The sequence below is a fragment of the Apteryx mantelli genome, chromosome 3 (assembly GCF_036417845.1).
Source record: "Apteryx mantelli isolate bAptMan1 chromosome 3, bAptMan1.hap1, whole genome shotgun sequence".
NCBI classification, from domain to species: domain Eukaryota; kingdom Metazoa; phylum Chordata; class Aves; order Apterygiformes; family Apterygidae; genus Apteryx; species Apteryx mantelli.
Window position 1 is genome coordinate 135,891,707 of NC_089980.1, and position 17,887 is coordinate 135,909,593.

Here is a 17,887-nt window from a genome sequence, read left to right on the forward strand (position 1 = left end):
AGCTTCCTTCCAAAATGACAGAGTCTTGCACAAGTGGGTAGAGGCAGTGCTTCTTCTGAAACACCGCATGGATGTAACCCGGCACCCATCTCTCAGGAAACACCCCAGAATCACCCTTTCACTTCATTTCAAGAGTCAGCATCAGCATCAGCATTGTTAATAATTAAATTGCAAATAGGTGTGGAAGGCATGGCATGCACTGTGCCCTTTTGCCTCCTTTGGGGAGGTGGGGTGGAAACAGGCCAACTGGTGCACAGCTGGACACAAGCCAGGGACTGTTTTCTAGGACACCTTCCAGGTGGGCAAAATGGCCTGGCCTTTGCTCCAGAGACCCTGACAACAGCACAGACTATCTGGTGCAAAAGCCCCTGTGTCACCTGCATTTCTCACACCTTCAGAGCCTCCCCATTAGCAGTGCTGCATGTCTGGCTAGAGCAGGAGTTCTTGTTGTTTTTCCACTTCCTGAGGTCTCAGAATTTCCTTCAGTGGCTTCACTCCCACAGCACCTGCTCTCCCTCAGGGCCTGAACACTTCACCTGTGCTAGTAAGCTGAGCAGTGCTAGGCTGCTCCCTCTAGCATCAGTGGAAAGTGATGGGCAATTCCAGGGAGACATTTAGATCACGTGGCAGCATTCAGAACAGTCTTACTGTCTGGGCTTTACATCATCCCCTCTTTAGCTTCTGTCTTGCAGCACAAATCTTAGTGGGAGAACCCAGAGATTTTCAGTCCTGAACATTTTCTCACATCAATCCCTGGAAGGTGATGGAGCAGAGAGTCCTGGAAACCATTTCCAAACATAGGCAGGACAAGAAGGTGACTGGGAGCAGTCAGCATGGATTTATGCAGGGGAAATCATGCCTGATCAACCTGACAGCCTCCTACAATGAGATGACTGGCTTGGTGGATGAGGGAAGAGCAGTGGATATTGTTGTTGACTTTAGCAAGACTTTTGACACTGTCTCCCACAGCATCCTCATTGACAAATTCGTGAAGTATGGGGTGGCTCTGAGGTGGATTGAAAACTTGCCAGACTTGGAGCCAAACTTAGCCTGGAGAAGAGGAGGTTCATGGGTGTGGTGGGCAAACAGCGGAAGATTGGCAAGGAGACAGGAGCATGCTGACCAATTAAATATTCCAGCTGCCGAAACACTTGGCATGCAGAACCCATGAGAACAGCAGGTTGTGACTGTTAGACTTGCACCACATAGGCGTCAGTCTGGACTTGTGTACTCCTAAAGAATTATTGCTTCCCTTGTTATCTGTAGCGCATGTGCAGTACCCCGTACTGGAGCCTATCAATTCGCCTTAAACCCACGCCCGACCAAACCTCGCCATGGGCCCATGCTCTGCAGTGCCTGGAACAGCCCGGTTGCTTCCCCGCAAGGTTCCTGGGGTTCCCCTTGAGGTTCAGGGATTTCAAGGTAATAAACATCTAATAACCTTATTCCAGAGTGGTGTCTTCTACCTCTGCGTATTCCAAGTGTCGCTTAGCACCGTTAACAATGGGGGATCCTATCAGTGTGCATAAATACCTGATGGGATTGTGTAAAGACATCGGAGCTAGACTCTTCGCAAGGGTGCCCAGTGACAGCACGAGAGGTAATGGGCACAGATTGAAAAAGAGGATATTCCCTTTAAGCATAAGCACCCACAATAGCTCCTCATTTTCCACTCTTTGCCACACTAGGGAGTTGAAATCAATTTGCACAGAATCACAGAATGGTTGAGGCTGGAAGGGACCCAGTACTCCAGATGGGGCCTCCCCAAGGCTGAGGAGAGGGGGAGGATCACCTCCCTCAACCTGCTGGCAACACTCTTCCTTAGCACAGCTAACAGAGGCAGCGAACAGACACAGCAGTTTGCGCAGCAGGGTGCACGAAGGCATCTTCGTTTCTGATCCCTCCGGTGTGCCCTTCAGGCATGGTCATGACACGCCGCAGAGCACATTCCCCAGTGGCTGTTGGAGTTGCTGCGTCGGCTGTGTCAGAGGTTGGGACCCAGACCGACCCCCTGAGAGCAGATGCAGCCCTACAGGTCTCAGGCTGCAGGGAGTGCTTGGGGCCTCTCCGGGAGGCCTGGGCTGGCAGCCAGCTCTCCTGCAGGAGGTGTGCTGCTGTTGGCGAGCTGTGTCGTCAGCTAAGGGAGTTACGGGAGGAGGTCAGCAGGCTGCGCAGCATCCGAGAAGCGGAGCAAGAGATAGACAGGGTATTCTCGGAGACTGTGCAGCTTCGGGAGTCCCAGCCCCCCGCAGCAGTGGAGTTGCCAGAGGGCTCTGTGCCGTGTGAGACGGTACGTCATAACACCGCAGAAGAAGGCTGGAAAGTGGTCACTGCTCGTGGGAGGAGAAAGGCTCCTACTCCTCCTGAAGACTTGCAGCGAAGAACAGGTTTAGTGCCCTCCAGGATGAGGAGGAGATGGGCATGGCTGCAAGGGAAGTACCTGGGACAACAGACCCTGTGCCTTGCCGTAACGCCTGGAAGAAGCGGTGGGTGATTGTTGTGGGGGACTCCCTGCTGCAGGGGACGGAGGCACCTATCTGCCGACCTGACCTCATGTCTAGAGAGGTTTGTGGCCTGCCAGGGGCTCGCGTACAAGACGTCATGCAAAGACTGCCAAGGCTTGTCCACGCTTTGGACTATTACCCACTGCTGCTCTTCCATGTGGGTGCCAATGACACCAAGGGCAAGCTGGAGACCATCAAGCAGGATTTCAGAGCTCTGGGGATGGTGGTCAAGGGTGTGGGAGCCCAGGTCATCTTCTCCTGAATCCTGCCAGTGAGGGGGATGGATGAGAGGAGGAGGAGAGGGACTTCCCAAGTTAACGACTGGCTGCGCCGCTGGTGTTGGCAACAGGGTTTTGGTTTCTACGACCATGGGACACTGTTTGAAGATCGACAACTGATGGCGAGAGATGGGATCCACCTCACGAGGCGGGGCACGTGGGTCTTTGCCAACAGGTTGGCCAGCCTGGTAAGGAGGGCTTTAAACTAGGAAAGATGGGGGAGGGGGAGAGTTATAGTGACAGGGTAGCTGTGGCTATGTGACAGGGATGTGGCTATGGAGGATCCTCCTTTACCCCTCCTGGGAAACCTGCATGCTCGATCACCTCTCTGAAATGCCTGTACACCAATGCACGCAGCATGGGGAACAAACAGGAAGAACTAGAGATCTGTGTGTGGTTGCAGGGCCATGATCCCATTGCCATTACAGAGACATGGTGGGATAGCTCGCATGACTGGAGTGCTGTCATGGATGGCTACGTGCTTTTTAGGAAAGACAGGCCAGGAAAGCGAGGTGGTGGAGTTGCTCTTTAGGTGAGAGAGCAACTGGAATGTATTGAGCTGTGCCTAGGGGTGGATGAAGAGCGAGTCGAGAGCCTATGGGTAAGGATTAAAGGGCAGGCTAGCATGGGTGACACTGTTGTGGGTGTTTACTACAGGCCACCTGATGAGGAAGAGGAAGTCGATGAGGCCTTCTACAGACAGCTGGAAGTAGCCTCACAATCCCAGGCCCTGGTTCTCATGGGGGACTTCAACCACCCCAATATCCAATGGAAAGACAACACAGCTAGGCACAAACAGTCCTGGAGGTTCCTGCAGAGCATTGGTGACAACTTCTTGACACAGGTGGTGGAGGAGCCAACAAGGAGAGGTGTGCTGCTGGACCTCGTACTAACAAACAAAGAAGGACTGGTGGAAGATGTGAAGGTCGGGGGCAGCCTTGGCTGCAGTGACCATGAGATGGTGGAGTTGAGGATCCTGCGAGGAGGAGGCAGGGCACTAAGTAGGATCGCAACCCTGGACTTGAGGAGAGCAAACTTTGGCCTCTTCAGGGACCTACTTGGAGGAATCCCATGGGTGAGGGCCCTAGAAGGAAGGGGGGTTCAACAGAGCTGGTTAATATTCAAACATCACTTCCTCCAGGCTCAAGAGCGGTGCATCCCTATGAGTAGGAAGTCAAGCAAAGGAGGCAGGAGACCTGCATGGATGAGCAAGGAGCTCCTGGCAAAGCTCAACCAGAAGAAGGAAGTCTACAGAAAGTGGAAAGGGGGACAGGCCACTTGGGAGGAATATAGGAACATTTTCAGAGTGTGCAGGGAAGCGACGAGGAAGGCTAAGGCCCGTTTGGAATCAAATCTGGCGAGAGATGTCAAGGAGAGCAAGAAGGGCTTCTTCAAATACATCAGCAGCAAGAGGAAGACTAGGGAAAATGTGGGCCCTTTGCTGAATGGGGTGGGTGCCCTGGTGACAAAGGATGCAGAGAAGGCAGAGTTCCTGAATGCCACCTTTGCTTCAGTCTTTACTGCTGAGGCCAGCCCTCAGGAACCCCAGACTCTGGAGGCAAGAGAGAAAGTCTGGAGAAAGGAAGACTTTCCCTTGGTGGAGGAGGATCAGGTTAGAGATCATTTAAGCAAACTTGACACCCACAAATCCATGGGCCCTGATGGATGCACCCACGAGTGCTGAGGGAGCTGGCGGATGTTATTGCTAGGCCACTCTCCATCATCTTGGAAAGGTCATGGAGGACAGGAGAGGTGCCTGTGGACTGGAAGAAAGCCAGTGTCACCCCAGGCTTCCAAAAGGGCAAGAAAGAGGACCTGGGAAAATACAGGCCAGTCAGCCTCACCTGCATCCCTGGAAAGGGGATGGAGCAGCTCACCCTGGAGGCCATCTCCAAGCATGTGGTGGAAAAGAAGGTGATGAGGAGTAGTCAGCATGGCTTCACCAAGGGGAAATCATGCCTAACCAATCTGATAGCCTTCTCTGATGGAATGCCTGGCTGGGTGGATGAGGGGAGAGCAGTGGATGTTGTCTCCCTTGACTTCAGCAAGGCTTTCCACACTGTCTCCCATAACATCCTCATAGACAAGCTCAGGAAGTGTGGGTTAGATGAGTGGACAGTGAGGTGGATGGAGAACTGGCTGAATGGCAGAGCTCAGAGGGTTGTGATCAGCGGCGCAGAGTCTAGTTGGAGGCCTGTAGCTAGCGGTGTCCCCCAGGGGTCAGTACTGGGTCCAGTCTTGTCCAATTTAGTCATCAATGACCTGGGTGAAGGCACAGAGTGCACCCTCAGCAAGTTTGCTGATGATACAAAACTGGGAGGAGTGGCCGATACCTCAGAGGGCTGTGCTGCCATTCAGAGAGACCTGGACAGGCTGGAGAGGTGGGCGGAGAAGAACCTCCTGAAGTTCAACAAAGGCAAGTGCAGGGTCCTGCACCTAGGGAGGAATAACCCCATGCACCAGGACAGGTTGGGGGCTGACCTGCTGGAAAGCAGCTCTGCGGAGAAGGACCTGGGAGTGCTGGTGGACACCAAGTTAACCATCAACCAGCCATGTGCCCTTGTGGCCAAGAAGGCCAATGGTATCGTGGGGTGCATCAGGAAGAGTGTTGCCAGCAGGTGGAGGGAGGTGATCCTCCCCCTCTCCTCAGCCCTGGGGAGGCCACATCTGGAGTACTGCGTCCAGTTCTGGGCTCCCCAGTACAAGAGGGATGTGGCACTACTGGAGAGAGTCCAGCGAAGGGCTACAAAGATGATTAGGGGACTGGAGCATCTCTCTTATGAGGAAAGGCTGAGAGAGCTGGGCCTGTTTAGCCTGGAGAAGAGAAGGCTGAGAGGAGATCTTATCAATGTGTACAGGTATCTGAAGGGAGGGTGTCGAGAGGATGGGGCCAGACTCTTTTCAGTGGTGCCCAGCGATGGGACGCGAGGCAACGGGTACAAACTGAAACACAGACGCTTCCATCTGAACATGAGGAAAAACTTCTTCACTGTGAGGGTGACAGAGCACTGGAAGAGGTTGCCCAGAGAGGTTGTGGAGTCTCCTTCTCTGGAGATATTTGAAACCCGCCTGGACGCGATCCTTACAGTGTGCTCTAGGTGACCCTGCTTGAGCAGGGGCGTTGGACTAGATGATCTCCAGAGGTCCCTTCCAACATCAGCCATTCTGTGATTCTGTGATTCTGTAATGTACCCCAGGATACCATAGGCCTTCTTGGCACCATCAAGATCTTCCTGCCTGAACCCAAGTTCCAGTGTCAGAGAGAGTGTCCTGGCCTTATTTTGTTTACTGTGTAGTCATAGCCTTGCCTTCACAATTGGATACCTTGTCCAGAGAGGTGCATCACATCAGATACAAGTTATGTGCTGAAGTTTTGTCTTCTCCTGTGGAGGTCATCATTTAGCTGCAATAGGCCCTGCTGGCCATGCTCCACAGGTTAATGCCACATTCTCTCTCCAAAGTCACAACACTCACTTTTTAAAAGGAAACATTTTGACCTTAATGCACATACCACCTCTTCAGTAGGGGGGTTCACCACTCCTAACTTTAGACTTCCACAAGAGAGATGCCATCTTCCGAGATCTGGGTTCCCCTGAGCTTTGGTTGCCTTAAGTTGGGTGAGAAAATTAGGAACATTTGAGAAATAGGTTGTGTGGCCTGTTTTGGTTTCTGATTTGGGGAGAGAAGAACGGTGCCTTCAACGTGCTTTTTGCCCTCTATTCTCTATAAAGGAAGCCGTGGCTATTAGGTCAATGCAGACCTCATCACTTGGTCAAATTAGTCTCACCCTACCTTTCAATCTGTTTTGAACGCTGACTAGTTCAAAGATCTGTGTGCCTCACTAAATTATCTGGCTAGCTCAGAGGAGCTTGCTGTTAAGCTCGGCCTTTCCCGAGCGCTTCTAGTCAATGCACCTTCCACGCTGACGAGTGAGTGAAGAGTTAACAGGATTGAAGAATTTTGCCAACTGATTTGCGCAAGGCTGTGGAACAGAAGAGTTAACAGGATTAAAGTCTGCCACCTGATAAGACTGTGGAATCACAACTGCACAGATCCCCAGGGAGGGAGGAAGCGATAGGGAAGTGTTGCAGCCTTGCCTCGCTAGCAGGGACTTCCAAGCAGAAGAACAAACAGCCCTCTGGTTGTGAAACTCACAAAGGCCAGCAAAAGCAGTGTTTGCCCAGAGCCCCAGCCGTATATAAAGACTTGGAAGCTAAGAGACTTTGAGCAGGGGACGGGAACGTGACCTGATCATCCTCTCCGTCTGGACCGTGAGTATTCCCCTCCCTCCCCTTTTCCTGGGACTCTGGCTTAAGGTAACTCCTCGAGGTTGAGAGTCCTCTCACTAAGAGAGTGAACAAGCTAGCTTTCAAGTTGGGATAAGCAGCATTCCCAATTAATAGCGCAGTAGCCATCAGTTTGGGGTTATCCTTTCTAAATTAGTAATCGCATTATTTTAATGGGTGTTACTAATCCAAGAGCTTGCGTGAGGAAATAAACATATGTTTATTACATTACTGTCTCAGTTGTTACTAGCGAACCTTCATAGCGTGACACACACCAACACCCACAGTGCCTCCAGGTTACTCCAGAGGAATTTTTACAATCGCCCCAGCTCCCCAGAGCTTCTCTTCAGGGGAAAAGAAGCTTCAAAGCTGCAAGCAGCTTTACAGAGAAAGATGGAAAAGTGGGGGGATGACAAGAACTTAATTTGCAGGATACAGCGCAATGCAATGCATAGTGTATACAAACACAATTTTCTGATGGTAAAAAATAGAGAGCCCTTTCCCCAGAGGAAAGTGTGGATAGTTTTAAAGAAGACGTTGAGACAGCAATGTCTAAGAGCAGAGCCCTTAACTGCTAGGGATAACCCCTGGGTACCCTTTGCAGACCTGTTTCTCAAGGTTTCAATGTCTCTCTGGTGTCAACTACTGCTTTAGATATGAACTTTCACCCTCCAAGTTCAAGGTGCTGCTTGGTTTGCTGTTTCTGAATTGGACTGATGCCCCCAGACTTATCCACCAACGCACAAGACTAGTTTAGAAAGCCACATGCCTCCCATTAAACATTGACCAGCAGAGAGCAAAGAAAAGCAAAAGAGCACGCCTGGTGCAGAGAGTGCCTAGTGAGGCCATTACCCAGTGAGGAGAACCCAGAAGAGAACTCCTGCCATCTGTTAGCACTGAAGCTCTATCTCTATTAGTATATGAGTGTCATCAGTGCTTCAGACTCTTAACTTCTGACAGCAGATTGCACTTTGGCTTACATTTTGGCTTGCTGCAGCTAAGCCCCTGCTGAACGACAATGGATTGGGCCAGCCTCGCTCCTGCAGGCTTAGTGCTTATCCTCATTCTCCTGCTGGTTCTGAAAAGAGACGGTTTCTGGAAGAACCACGCAAGAAGGGGCTTTCCCCCCGGACCCAGGCCTCTACCCATCATCGGAAATCTGCACATCCTGGATCTGAAGAGGCCTTATCGGACAATGCTAGAGGTAGCCTCTCCTGTTGTTCTTTTTCTTACATCTCCCTGCCCGGCTAAGGAAGCTTCTGAGCCACAATCAGGGCTACAAAAAGTTCTCTGAGCAGAGAGCTTCAAATGCAAGATTCACTCGTTCTTCTAAATGCTCCTCCCATCACTGGAAGTTCATGATAGGGTGTTGGTGTGGGTGATGTGAGCCCTGGCATCGTCCCCCTAAAAGCAGCAGCTCTGGACTCAGTGAAGTGCAACTACTCATGGTGTCAAGTGTTTGACCATGAGCTGAACAGCTCTCACAACAATTGCTGAAAAATTCTCTTTGTGTTTATCTCTTTTAAGCCATGCATAGCTAAGCACATCTGCTGTCCTACGTTAGCCTAAAGAGCTCTGAATTACCTGAGTTACCAAGTCAGGGCCCTAACATGCTTCTCTGCAAGGGCTTCTCAGCTCTGCTACCTCCCAAAACCAAAATTGCCAAATCGTTTCATACCCTTAGGCCTTCTCCTGCCATGGCAGCGTCCAGGCCCTAGTCTGTACTTTGTCCTTCCATTGCTGGGCGCTCCCCAGGCATGGTCCTACTCTACCATGCCATTCTCACTTACACGCACACTCAGAGGGGCAGAGCCAGCCTTTAGGCTCTTCTCTTCCAAAGGGATCCTAGCAGAGGATTGCAGACCCCTTTATGAGGCATTCTCTTCATAACAGTTCCAGCATTTCTGTGCGTACTTCCGTGACCTCTTCTCCACATTCTGGACAGAGAGGGAAATTCCAGTGCTGTGTGGGAAGGTGAACAAAAGAGTCTTGAGCTGGCTGAGAATTAATTATTTTGGGCTTTCTGGTCATCATCTGACACCATTGTCTCCCTTCATCCCGCTAGCTGTCCAAAACGTATGGCCCAGTCTTCAGCATTCAGATGGGACAAAATAAAATGGTCGTGCTGTCAGGATATGAAACAGTGAAGGAAGCTCTGGTGAATCAGGCAGACGCATTTGCAGGGAGACCTGAAATCCCACTCATTGAAGAAGCAGCAAAAGGACTCGGTGAGTTGGCTGGTGAACAAGGATGGACCCTTTTGTATCTGGTGACCAACTGTGAGTAACCAACGTGTTGTTAAAAGTCAGCCCATGCTTACATGCTGTCTTTCCTCAGGAGGCACTTGAACAAGGTTTCTTGTCCAAGACTCTCAGCAAGATTAAGAGAGAATGATAGGGATAGGTGCAAGGAAAGTAAATTGCAGCACCTGCTTGACCGAAACTTCTCTGCAGATGCCCCTGAGAATTCTCTGCAGGTTTGCTAGGATGCACAAGGGTGGGACTTCCTTGACCAAGTGGGGAAATTTTCCACACAGATGCCCACATCACAGCTTGTCCTTTAGTTCTTACAGTCTATCAAGAACATGGGCACTCCCAAGGGGCGATGCATCTATTCCCAAAGAAAACATCTAAGATGACGAGCACACTCACCTCACACAGAGGAGACACAAATTCAGCTCTCTGCTCTAATCTGGGCTGAACAAAATCCCTAGTCTCTCGGAAGGCACCAGCAATCATGTGAACTCTGAGCAGTGGCTGCTCCTCTCATAGCTTGCACCCAGCATTTCTTTCCTGTCTAGTTTCACTCTACGTGAGGACATAATGTACCTTGAGAGTCTGAAGTGTTTCCTAGCAGTGCTCACCATTACCAGGATTCAGAGTGGCTAAGGGATCTTTGCCCTGTTTCTGAAATCTCTAATTCTGTACTGTCGCAGGACGACAGATTATCTTACAGTCCCGGACCGTGTGGGTTTCATGTGGCGCGAGGGAGGGGAGGAGGTGGAGAGGAGATTTACTGCATGACTCCACAACTTGTTTCAAAGACCAAAATTTACTACAGAAGCTGCAATGGCACAAAGCAAGAATTCTTGTTAACAGAAACTTAGCTCAACTACAATACTTATTTCTAATTACACTAAAAGTTATGCTAACAGTAACTACTTAGTGAGCAGGAAAAGATAGCTAATTTATACTAACTATAAATACCCGAATGAATGAACTAGGCAAACCAATTCTGATCGATCTTACCCACGCGTTGCCTCAGCGGCCAACGTACACTCAATCCCAGGGAAGTAACTGCAGGAGGGCGTTCCCGTCCCGAGGGGTTCTGCGAGTTGGCAGACCCGCTGTCACCCATGAAGAGCCAAAGACGGCCTCCGGGACCAACTTATTTATACCCTTCAGGGGAAGGTGGAGGTGGAGTCGCTAGGCCAGCTACAATTCCCTTCACGCAGGCGCAGTCCCTGGCTCTTGACTGCTGTGGGCTTCAACTCTCCTCCGTCCTTGTTATGACCATCGCACCTACAGTCATGGGCTGGGGGGGGGGTGGGTGGCCGAACACCCCCAAGGGCAGGCTAGCTGCCTCGCGCACTCTTCAGCACTGAAGAGAGGAGTTTGAGTGACTGTGAATGACTGCTTGACTCTTGCAGTGGTGGTCCCAAGGAGAGATCCCAAAGCTGGGCTAAGAAGGAGTTAATTCCAGTCTGCAATGGGGCCCCAGCAGTGAAAGCAGGTGTTATCTCTCAGGATCCTGATGAGGAGGAGACAGTCCTGACCACAGCAATTAACACTGCCCCAGCAGTGAGAGGAGGCTTTTGTTTTTCAAGGTCCTGGGGCCGAGGCAGGCCTTATCTCAAAGTCTTGACATCCTCCCTTTTGGAGTGTAAAACACAGGAATTCAGGCTACTTGTAACTGGCACCAAATGTGTATGGGGGAGGGGGGGAAGCTGGGAGCATCCCCCCACATGTGCTTTCATTTTCCATTTCAGGAATTGTATTTTCTCGTGGAGAAAACTGGAAAGTGATGCGAAGATTTACTCTCACAACCTTACGAGACTTTGGAATGGGCAAGAAGGCCATAGAGGATTTCATTGTGGAGGAGTATGGATGCCTGGCAAACACCATTGAGATGCATAAAGGTGAGCAGACTTTTACTTTCATAAAACTTCTCTGATTTTCCTCAAATCTCCCACAGGAATACCAAGGATGAGGAGGAAGTGGCTCATAGCTCCCTCAAAGATATACTGTTTTCCAGCATCAATGACATCATGAGTTTACATGGTCTATCTGTCTACCTGTCTCTCTGACTGTCTACCTGGCAATTTGCCTGATGTGCAAATGAAAAGCATTCAATGAGGTAACGGAAGCCGAACAGGGAGTCAAACACCAAACAGCACATTTGGGGAAAGGAACATTTCCCTCCATGTGCAATGCCACCATAAATGACAGTCTTTGACAAATTTAGAGGCATGGCAGTGGAGGCAGCAGGCAAATGCAAGGACTTGCATACCTACCAAAACTTTGACTGTGCTTAAATGTGCATGGCTGGGAAATCCTTTCCAGCAGGAGACAGAAGATCCGGTTACACATTTCACCAGCGTCAGCCAGGACTATTTCTCACTAGGCTAGTATACCAACAGCAGGAATTTCAGCAGGTGGGTGTACCAGGTTGGCAGTAGCCAGCTTTGTGCAGCCAGAGACTTCTCTGTGATCTGAAGCACTCTCCATGCTTAATCTCTTGTGGCCACGCATTGCTGTGTTCTTGCAGATTTCTTTCTCTGCAAAGCAGCAGTGAAATCAGTACCTAAAGGTGGATTCACCTCACCCTCTTGTGGCCATCTAGTTATTACACGTCTTGTCTAAGCACTTGGTCTAGGTTAGAGTCCTCCTCAGTGAAGGAAGAGGTATTAAAAAAGGCTAATTCGTGCAGCTTATTTTACCTACCCGGTTTGGGATGTTATGCAGAGGCTTCTCAGGTCTTAAGTTCAGCAGCAAGCAAAGAAGTCTCATTAGCATGTTCTCTACTAGCTGTGGAGTTCAGCACCTGCAGAATTAGATTCAACCCTTCCTACTGGAGAAAACTCTGATGCAAACTGGATGAACCCTCGTCTGGAGGCCTCTCTCTCTGTATCTCTCTCTGGTGAGGATGGAGGAATACCAGAGGAGGTGGCTTAGAGCTGATGCTCAACTTTTGGGTGGATACACTGCGAGGAGGACAGAAGATGCACCAAATCAAATAGGAAGTCAAGCAGCTCCTTATTTGACCAAGTTTTGCCCTAACAGCCTTAGCATAGAATCATATTTCCACTTCATCATGCCAGCCGAGGCTTCTAGGCTCCAAGTATTCCCCTTGACCCCCTGCAAACAAGAGCTATGGCTAGCTGAAAATGGGATGCACCAGAGGGGCCTGACATCTGTAAAAGCAAGAGGAAAGGAAGAGTGACCAGGAGTGAACATGTATGTCCAAGCAGAGAAGCTCCCCTGAAAGGGGAGTCTTCACTCTTTGCTCTGCCCTGATGACCCCCGGGGACATGTGAAATGTTAGTTGGGGGGAGCCTGTTGTTCCTCCTGACAAACCTGGACCTTCTGCTCAGCAGCTTCCTGACTGCGTATCAGTGCCAGAAGTGGGTGCACACAGGTCTCTTCCAATCTTTCTCTCTACCCTGGTTTCCACACAAAGAAAAGCCAGGCTCACATACCCCAGAGGAAACACAGCACGCTCCAGGCATGTTCCTCATTTGGTCAGGTGGAGCATGGAGCACACCTGTCTGACAGGCTAGCTACAACACACTAGCTACTGTAATACTTTGATTTATTAGAGTAAGCATTAACCATGGTGTTTGCACAACCTTCTCCCACACTAGGAAAACCCCTTGAGATGACCCTGATGCTGAATGCAGCTGTCGCTAATGTCATTGTGTCCATATTGCTTGGAAAGAGGTATGACTACGAAGATCCCACATTCAAAAGGCTCCTGTCTTTGGTGAATGAAAATGTCAGGCTTCTTGGAAGTCCATCAGTTTCGGTAATTCGAATCATTTGCATAGTCCTCTTCAAAAGCAGGCATTACACAGAGGGTAACTGCACACCCCCTCACTCCTCACCATCACAACACATCTACCTGCACGTGACAGATGCTTCCCCAAAAGTTTCTCTCACACTGCTTATGAATTTATCCTGCCAGCATGGCCTGAGAGATTACTAGCTCCTCATTTCACAAAGCAGAATTCAAGACCATGTAATACAATGCTAGGAGTGTGCTTCCAGGAGACAGAATCTTGTCGTTGTTCCCCATCTCCCACACTAACGACACGGTCAAGAAACAGCGTGAGGACAACAGGAACCGTCTCTCAAACTGGAGATATACAAGTCCAGCTGGTGTGGAGAGAGAGGGTTGAATTCTCTAGGAGTGTCGAAGTAGGAAATTGTGCTTATAGTCAAGGGCATCTGCAGAAAAAGTGATTTCTAGGCCACTTTTGACAAGGGGGATTAAGACATGGTGTAAGAAGGAATCAATTTTAACCATTTTGCATGGCTGTCCGGGGAGGAGGGAGGACAAAGGGATGTTTTGCCTCATGACCATAAGGATGCACACTATTTTCAGTAAGGACTTTTCTCAATATGCACTGCTGAGCTATGCTACCTCTTCTTAGCAGTTACCTTTGCTTCCTCTCCATCTCTGCATCTTGCAGCTGTACAACACATTCCCAGCCCTTGGATTCCTCCTGAAGGACCGCAAAACCATTGTGAACAACAGAGATGAAATTGGTGCTTTTATCAAGGTCACTTTTATAGAACATCTCAAAACCCTCGACAGAAATGACCAGAGGAGCTTCATTGACACTTTTCTTGTCCGACAACAAGAGGTAATTGCATCCCAGCAGCTTCTTCAAATCTCCTTGGTTTCCTTTTCACACTTGACTGAATAGCTAAAGAACTGTTTTTCAGCAGAGGTCTAGCTTGAGGAAAAGAACTACCAGAACTGTGGCTGGGCTGAAAAACTGTGCAGTCATGTCAGTTAGGAGATCAGCTGATCACAGAGAGACAGCTTTCTGTTGTTGCCCTTGGGTCATAAGAAAAATACAAATCCTTCTTTCACCAAGCAAAGTCAGACATGCTGTCTTGGCTTATAGTTTCACATTTCTTTCCATGCTCTGGAACTTAACACTTCCATGAGGTCTGCATATGAAAATAATCACTGGTTCTCCAGCTTAAAAGGGCTTTCTGGAAGCTTTAATCAGGTAGTATTGTTAATAATTCATCTTTTCCAGGAGAAAGGTAACGCCAACGGGTACTTCCATAATGACAACTTAATTGAGGTTGTGAGAAATCTGTTTGCAGCTGGCATGGAGACCACATCCTCCACTTTGCGCTGGGGCCTTCTGCTCATGATGAAATATCCTGAAATTCAGAGTAAGTGGAACGAGGCAGCCAGCAGCCTCCTTCTCACCGGGTCGCTGTGCATGGGACTCCACACTGGACAGGGCCAAAGAAAAAATGAATTCTCCGCTTCCCATTATTCCTAGCAGGAGAAAGAGACTTTGAATGAGCAATCTGTGTATGATCCATATTCCTTTCACAGAAAAAGTCCAAGAAGAGATAGAGCGAGTGATAGGATCAACCCCACCACGAATCGAACATCGAACACAAATGCCATATACGGATGCTGTCATCCATGAAATCCAAAGGTTTGCCAATATCCTGCCGTTGAACTTGCCTCATGCAACTACTGCAGATGTCAGTCTCAAAGGCTACTTCATTCCCAAGGTGAGAAGCTCTGAGCGCTCCTTCTCTTCCATTTGTTCCCCCTGCAACACGTCCCCTTTTAGGTCCCGCTTGCGTCAAGAGATGCTCGCTCACTCTGGCATTCTCGCAGCTACCTTGGCAGTAGCTCCCCTGTTAAACAAAGTGGGTTTCTGGAGCTCCAGCATTCATCACCGCTGTGATAATCACAGCAAGGCCATCAGCAATGGAATAACTGCTCTGCTCTGCCTTGGCTTCCAGGGAACCTATGTCATCCCCTTGCTGACCTCCGTCCTGCGAGACAAATCCCAGTGGGAGAAACCCGACGTGTTCCATCCCGAGCATTTCCTCAACTCTGAGGGGAAGTTTGTAAAGAAAGATGCTTTCATGCCTTTTTCAGCAGGTATCTTCTCTTCTATTTGTCAGGCTCTGAGGGGAACTGGGCATCTCAGACTCACTCTTTTCCAAGCAAATTGGTGCCCAGGACTGACTGCCCTTGTCCTGAGCTCTCTTGTCTTATGGCCTTCCCCCAGACCCCACCACATTGCCCGTGACTATCCCGGGAACACGGCAAATGCCCTTACTTGAGCGCTCAGTCTGTAGCACCTCTCTCATCAACATATGCTCCTTGCCAAAACTCCTCAGGAGCAGCACAGAGCCAACAATCTGCCCAGCAGAAGGATCTAATCATCCCAACTATGAACTGTGGTTTCCCTGCCTTCCTGGGGGACCGAATGAAGAGCACAGCAGCCAAGAAAGACATCAGCCCTCTTTGCACCCGCTGTCAGACAAGGTCGTTGTAACCCATTCATGACAAGGAAGGCCTTGACATGAATGGTCAGGCCAGGCCTTGTCACTTCAATACCTGTCCAGCCCAATGCATCACGCCACTCCGATTCAGGATATTTTGATGCGGTGTGGGGATAGCTGTTTTCAACAAGGGTCAGTAAAGAAAATACAAGAAGTAACCTGTAAAGGCAAAATCAGCATGGGGGAGGGAGGGTTTCCCTGCCAAATGGATACAGGATGCCCCTCAGACACTTCCCTGAGCTCTCCTCTCCGCTTTTCCACGCACATCTGCTGACTTCACAAGTCCAGCGTTACCAAAGGGCCTGAATTTTGAATTTGCCCAGTCAGAGTTCAAAGCCCCTGACAACAGCCCAAGAAGCAGCAGCTACTGACACTCTTACGGCCGTTCTGCATTTCATTCCAGGGCGGAGGACCTGCGCTGGGGAGACTCTTGCCAAAATGGAGCTCTTCCTCTTCTTCACAAGCCTCCTGCAGCGCTTCACCTTCCGCCCTCCCGCTGGAGTTTCTTCTTCAGACCTGGACCTCACTCCTGCCATTGGGATTACAACCCCCCCAGTGACTCATGAGGTCTGTGCAGTGCCACGTTCCTAGAGCTTTTCTCAGGTATCCTCCTTCTCCCAAGACACCCAGATGAAATAGCGTAGTCTTTCTCTAATCGCACACGGGTAGTTTGGTACTCCAGAATCCAACAGGGGATTTCTAGCACAACCACACTTTGATTTGGTTGACTTCAGAATAATGTACCTATTGATGAGAATGATTAAATCTTGAAAAAATAAAAAATCCTTCTCCACTGAGGAACCAAATTGTTGCCAGTGTTGTCTTCAAAGCTGCAAAGGTCCTCTTGCACACCTTAAAATGGCTTCTGTGGAGGCACCCTTGTCTGGAACAGACCACCAGTGCTGTGCTTCCGGTGGGAAATGGGCGAACTAGTTCTTCTGTGACACCTTGGGGGCGCCCACCATCTCCTTGCTCATACTCCCCTTCTGCAGTGTTTTATGCTAAGAACACCTGCAGAACTACTCACCAGCTCTCTAACACGTGGGACAACTAAACTAAAAGGTGCCTGTTGCAGTACAGGCACAGATTTCTCCTCCGTTACAAAGCACTGAAGGTATCACTTAATGAGAGAAGACTCTAGCAGAACCACTAGCCACTCTGCAAAGAGAAATCATGTCTCCTGTCCTCTCGATGCCAGTGCTGCAAGGCCAGAGACACAGAGGGTGGACTTCATCTCACCTACCTTCAGTCTGCTACAGGTAGACTTCCACATTGCTCTTCTGCTGCCAGCCAAATCAAGCATTTACCCTACGGGAAGCAGCTCACGCTACCATGCACCCCTGCCATCCTCCTTCTTTGTGCAAGTTTCTTAGCAGCAGCAGCTCCCCATGCAGCTTCCAGGCTTGAGTGACACTTCAGTCTTGCCACGACCACAGCTGTGCAGCCAGGTGGGCAGTCTGGATTTGTCTCTGTCTATAGCATGAGCCTGGGGGGACATTCCCATGGAGACAGCCAAGACATGGGGGGGGTTGGTAACATCTTCTGTAATACAGACCACTCCCATGGGAAAAACACAACTTGGCAGGGATCCGAAGGATCGGGTTTCAGGATGGAAATCAGGTGAAACAGAGTATCCTGAGACCTAAGTAGTGTATTTGCCATCTGATGCTAGAGAAATCACAAACTTTGGCCTGAAGCAGGATTGCGAACAAGCTCCCATTCTCTCCTCATCTCAGAATAAGACGGGGGCAAAAGTTCCCAAGCAGGGAGGAAGCACTCACAGCCGGTCACCAGTGCCTGTGATAACGTCACCCCGCTCAGCTCACTCACTAACTGCAGGCCCTGGAGGAACTCAGCAGGACTGAGCAGGCAAGCAGAAGGGAGCAGAGGGTTGGACTCCTACTCCCACTGCATTGCAGGAGACACCTCCAGCTCCCCCAGCTTCCTTCCAAAATGACAGAGTCTTGCACAAGTGGGTAGAGGCAGTGCTTCTTCTGAAACACCACATGGATGTAACCCAGCACCCATCTCTCAGGAAACACCCCAGAATCACCCTTTCACTTCATTTCAAGAGTCAGCATCAGCATCAGCATTGTTAATAATTAAATTGCAAATAGGTGTGGAAGGCATGGCATGCACTGTGCCCTTTTGCCTCCTTTGGGGAGGTGGGGTAGAAACAGGCCAACTGGCGCACAGCTGGACATAAGCCAGGGACTGTTTTCTAGGACACCTTCCAGGTGGGCAAAATGGCCTGGCCTTTGCTCCAG

General features: G+C 49.9%; 1 protein-coding gene across 1 annotated transcript; it reads left to right on the plus strand.

The window, feature by feature from the left end:
- Positions 1-8,086: 8,086 nt before the first annotated feature.
- Positions 8,087-16,400, plus strand: LOC136991697 (cytochrome P450 2K6-like). The gene is made up of 9 exons (XM_067294859.1): positions 8,087-8,272; positions 9,134-9,296; positions 11,057-11,206; positions 12,932-13,092; positions 13,760-13,933; positions 14,339-14,480; positions 14,650-14,834; positions 15,072-15,213; positions 16,024-16,400. The coding sequence occupies exons 1-9, from the start codon at positions 8,087-8,089 to the stop codon at positions 16,209-16,211; spliced, it is 1,491 nt and encodes a 496-aa protein (XP_067150960.1). The 3' UTR covers positions 16,212-16,400.
- The last annotated feature ends 1,487 nt before the right edge of the window (positions 16,401-17,887 follow it).

What these genes read in the sequence shown, in the direction of transcription:
- LOC136991697 (XM_067294859.1), top strand. Translation starts at nt 8,087, where the DNA reads ATGGATTGGGCCAGCCTCGCTCCTGCAGGCTTAGTGCTTATCCTCATT. An exon ending in AGAAGCAGCAAAAGGACTCG is followed by an intron (nt 9,297 to 11,056) that starts GTGAGTTGGCTG and finishes TTTCCATTTCAG; the next exon opens with GAATTGTATTTTCTCGTGGA. An exon ending in CACCATTGAGATGCATAAAG is followed by an intron (nt 11,207 to 12,931) that starts GTGAGCAGACTT and finishes CTCCCACACTAG; the next exon opens with GAAAACCCCTTGAGATGACC.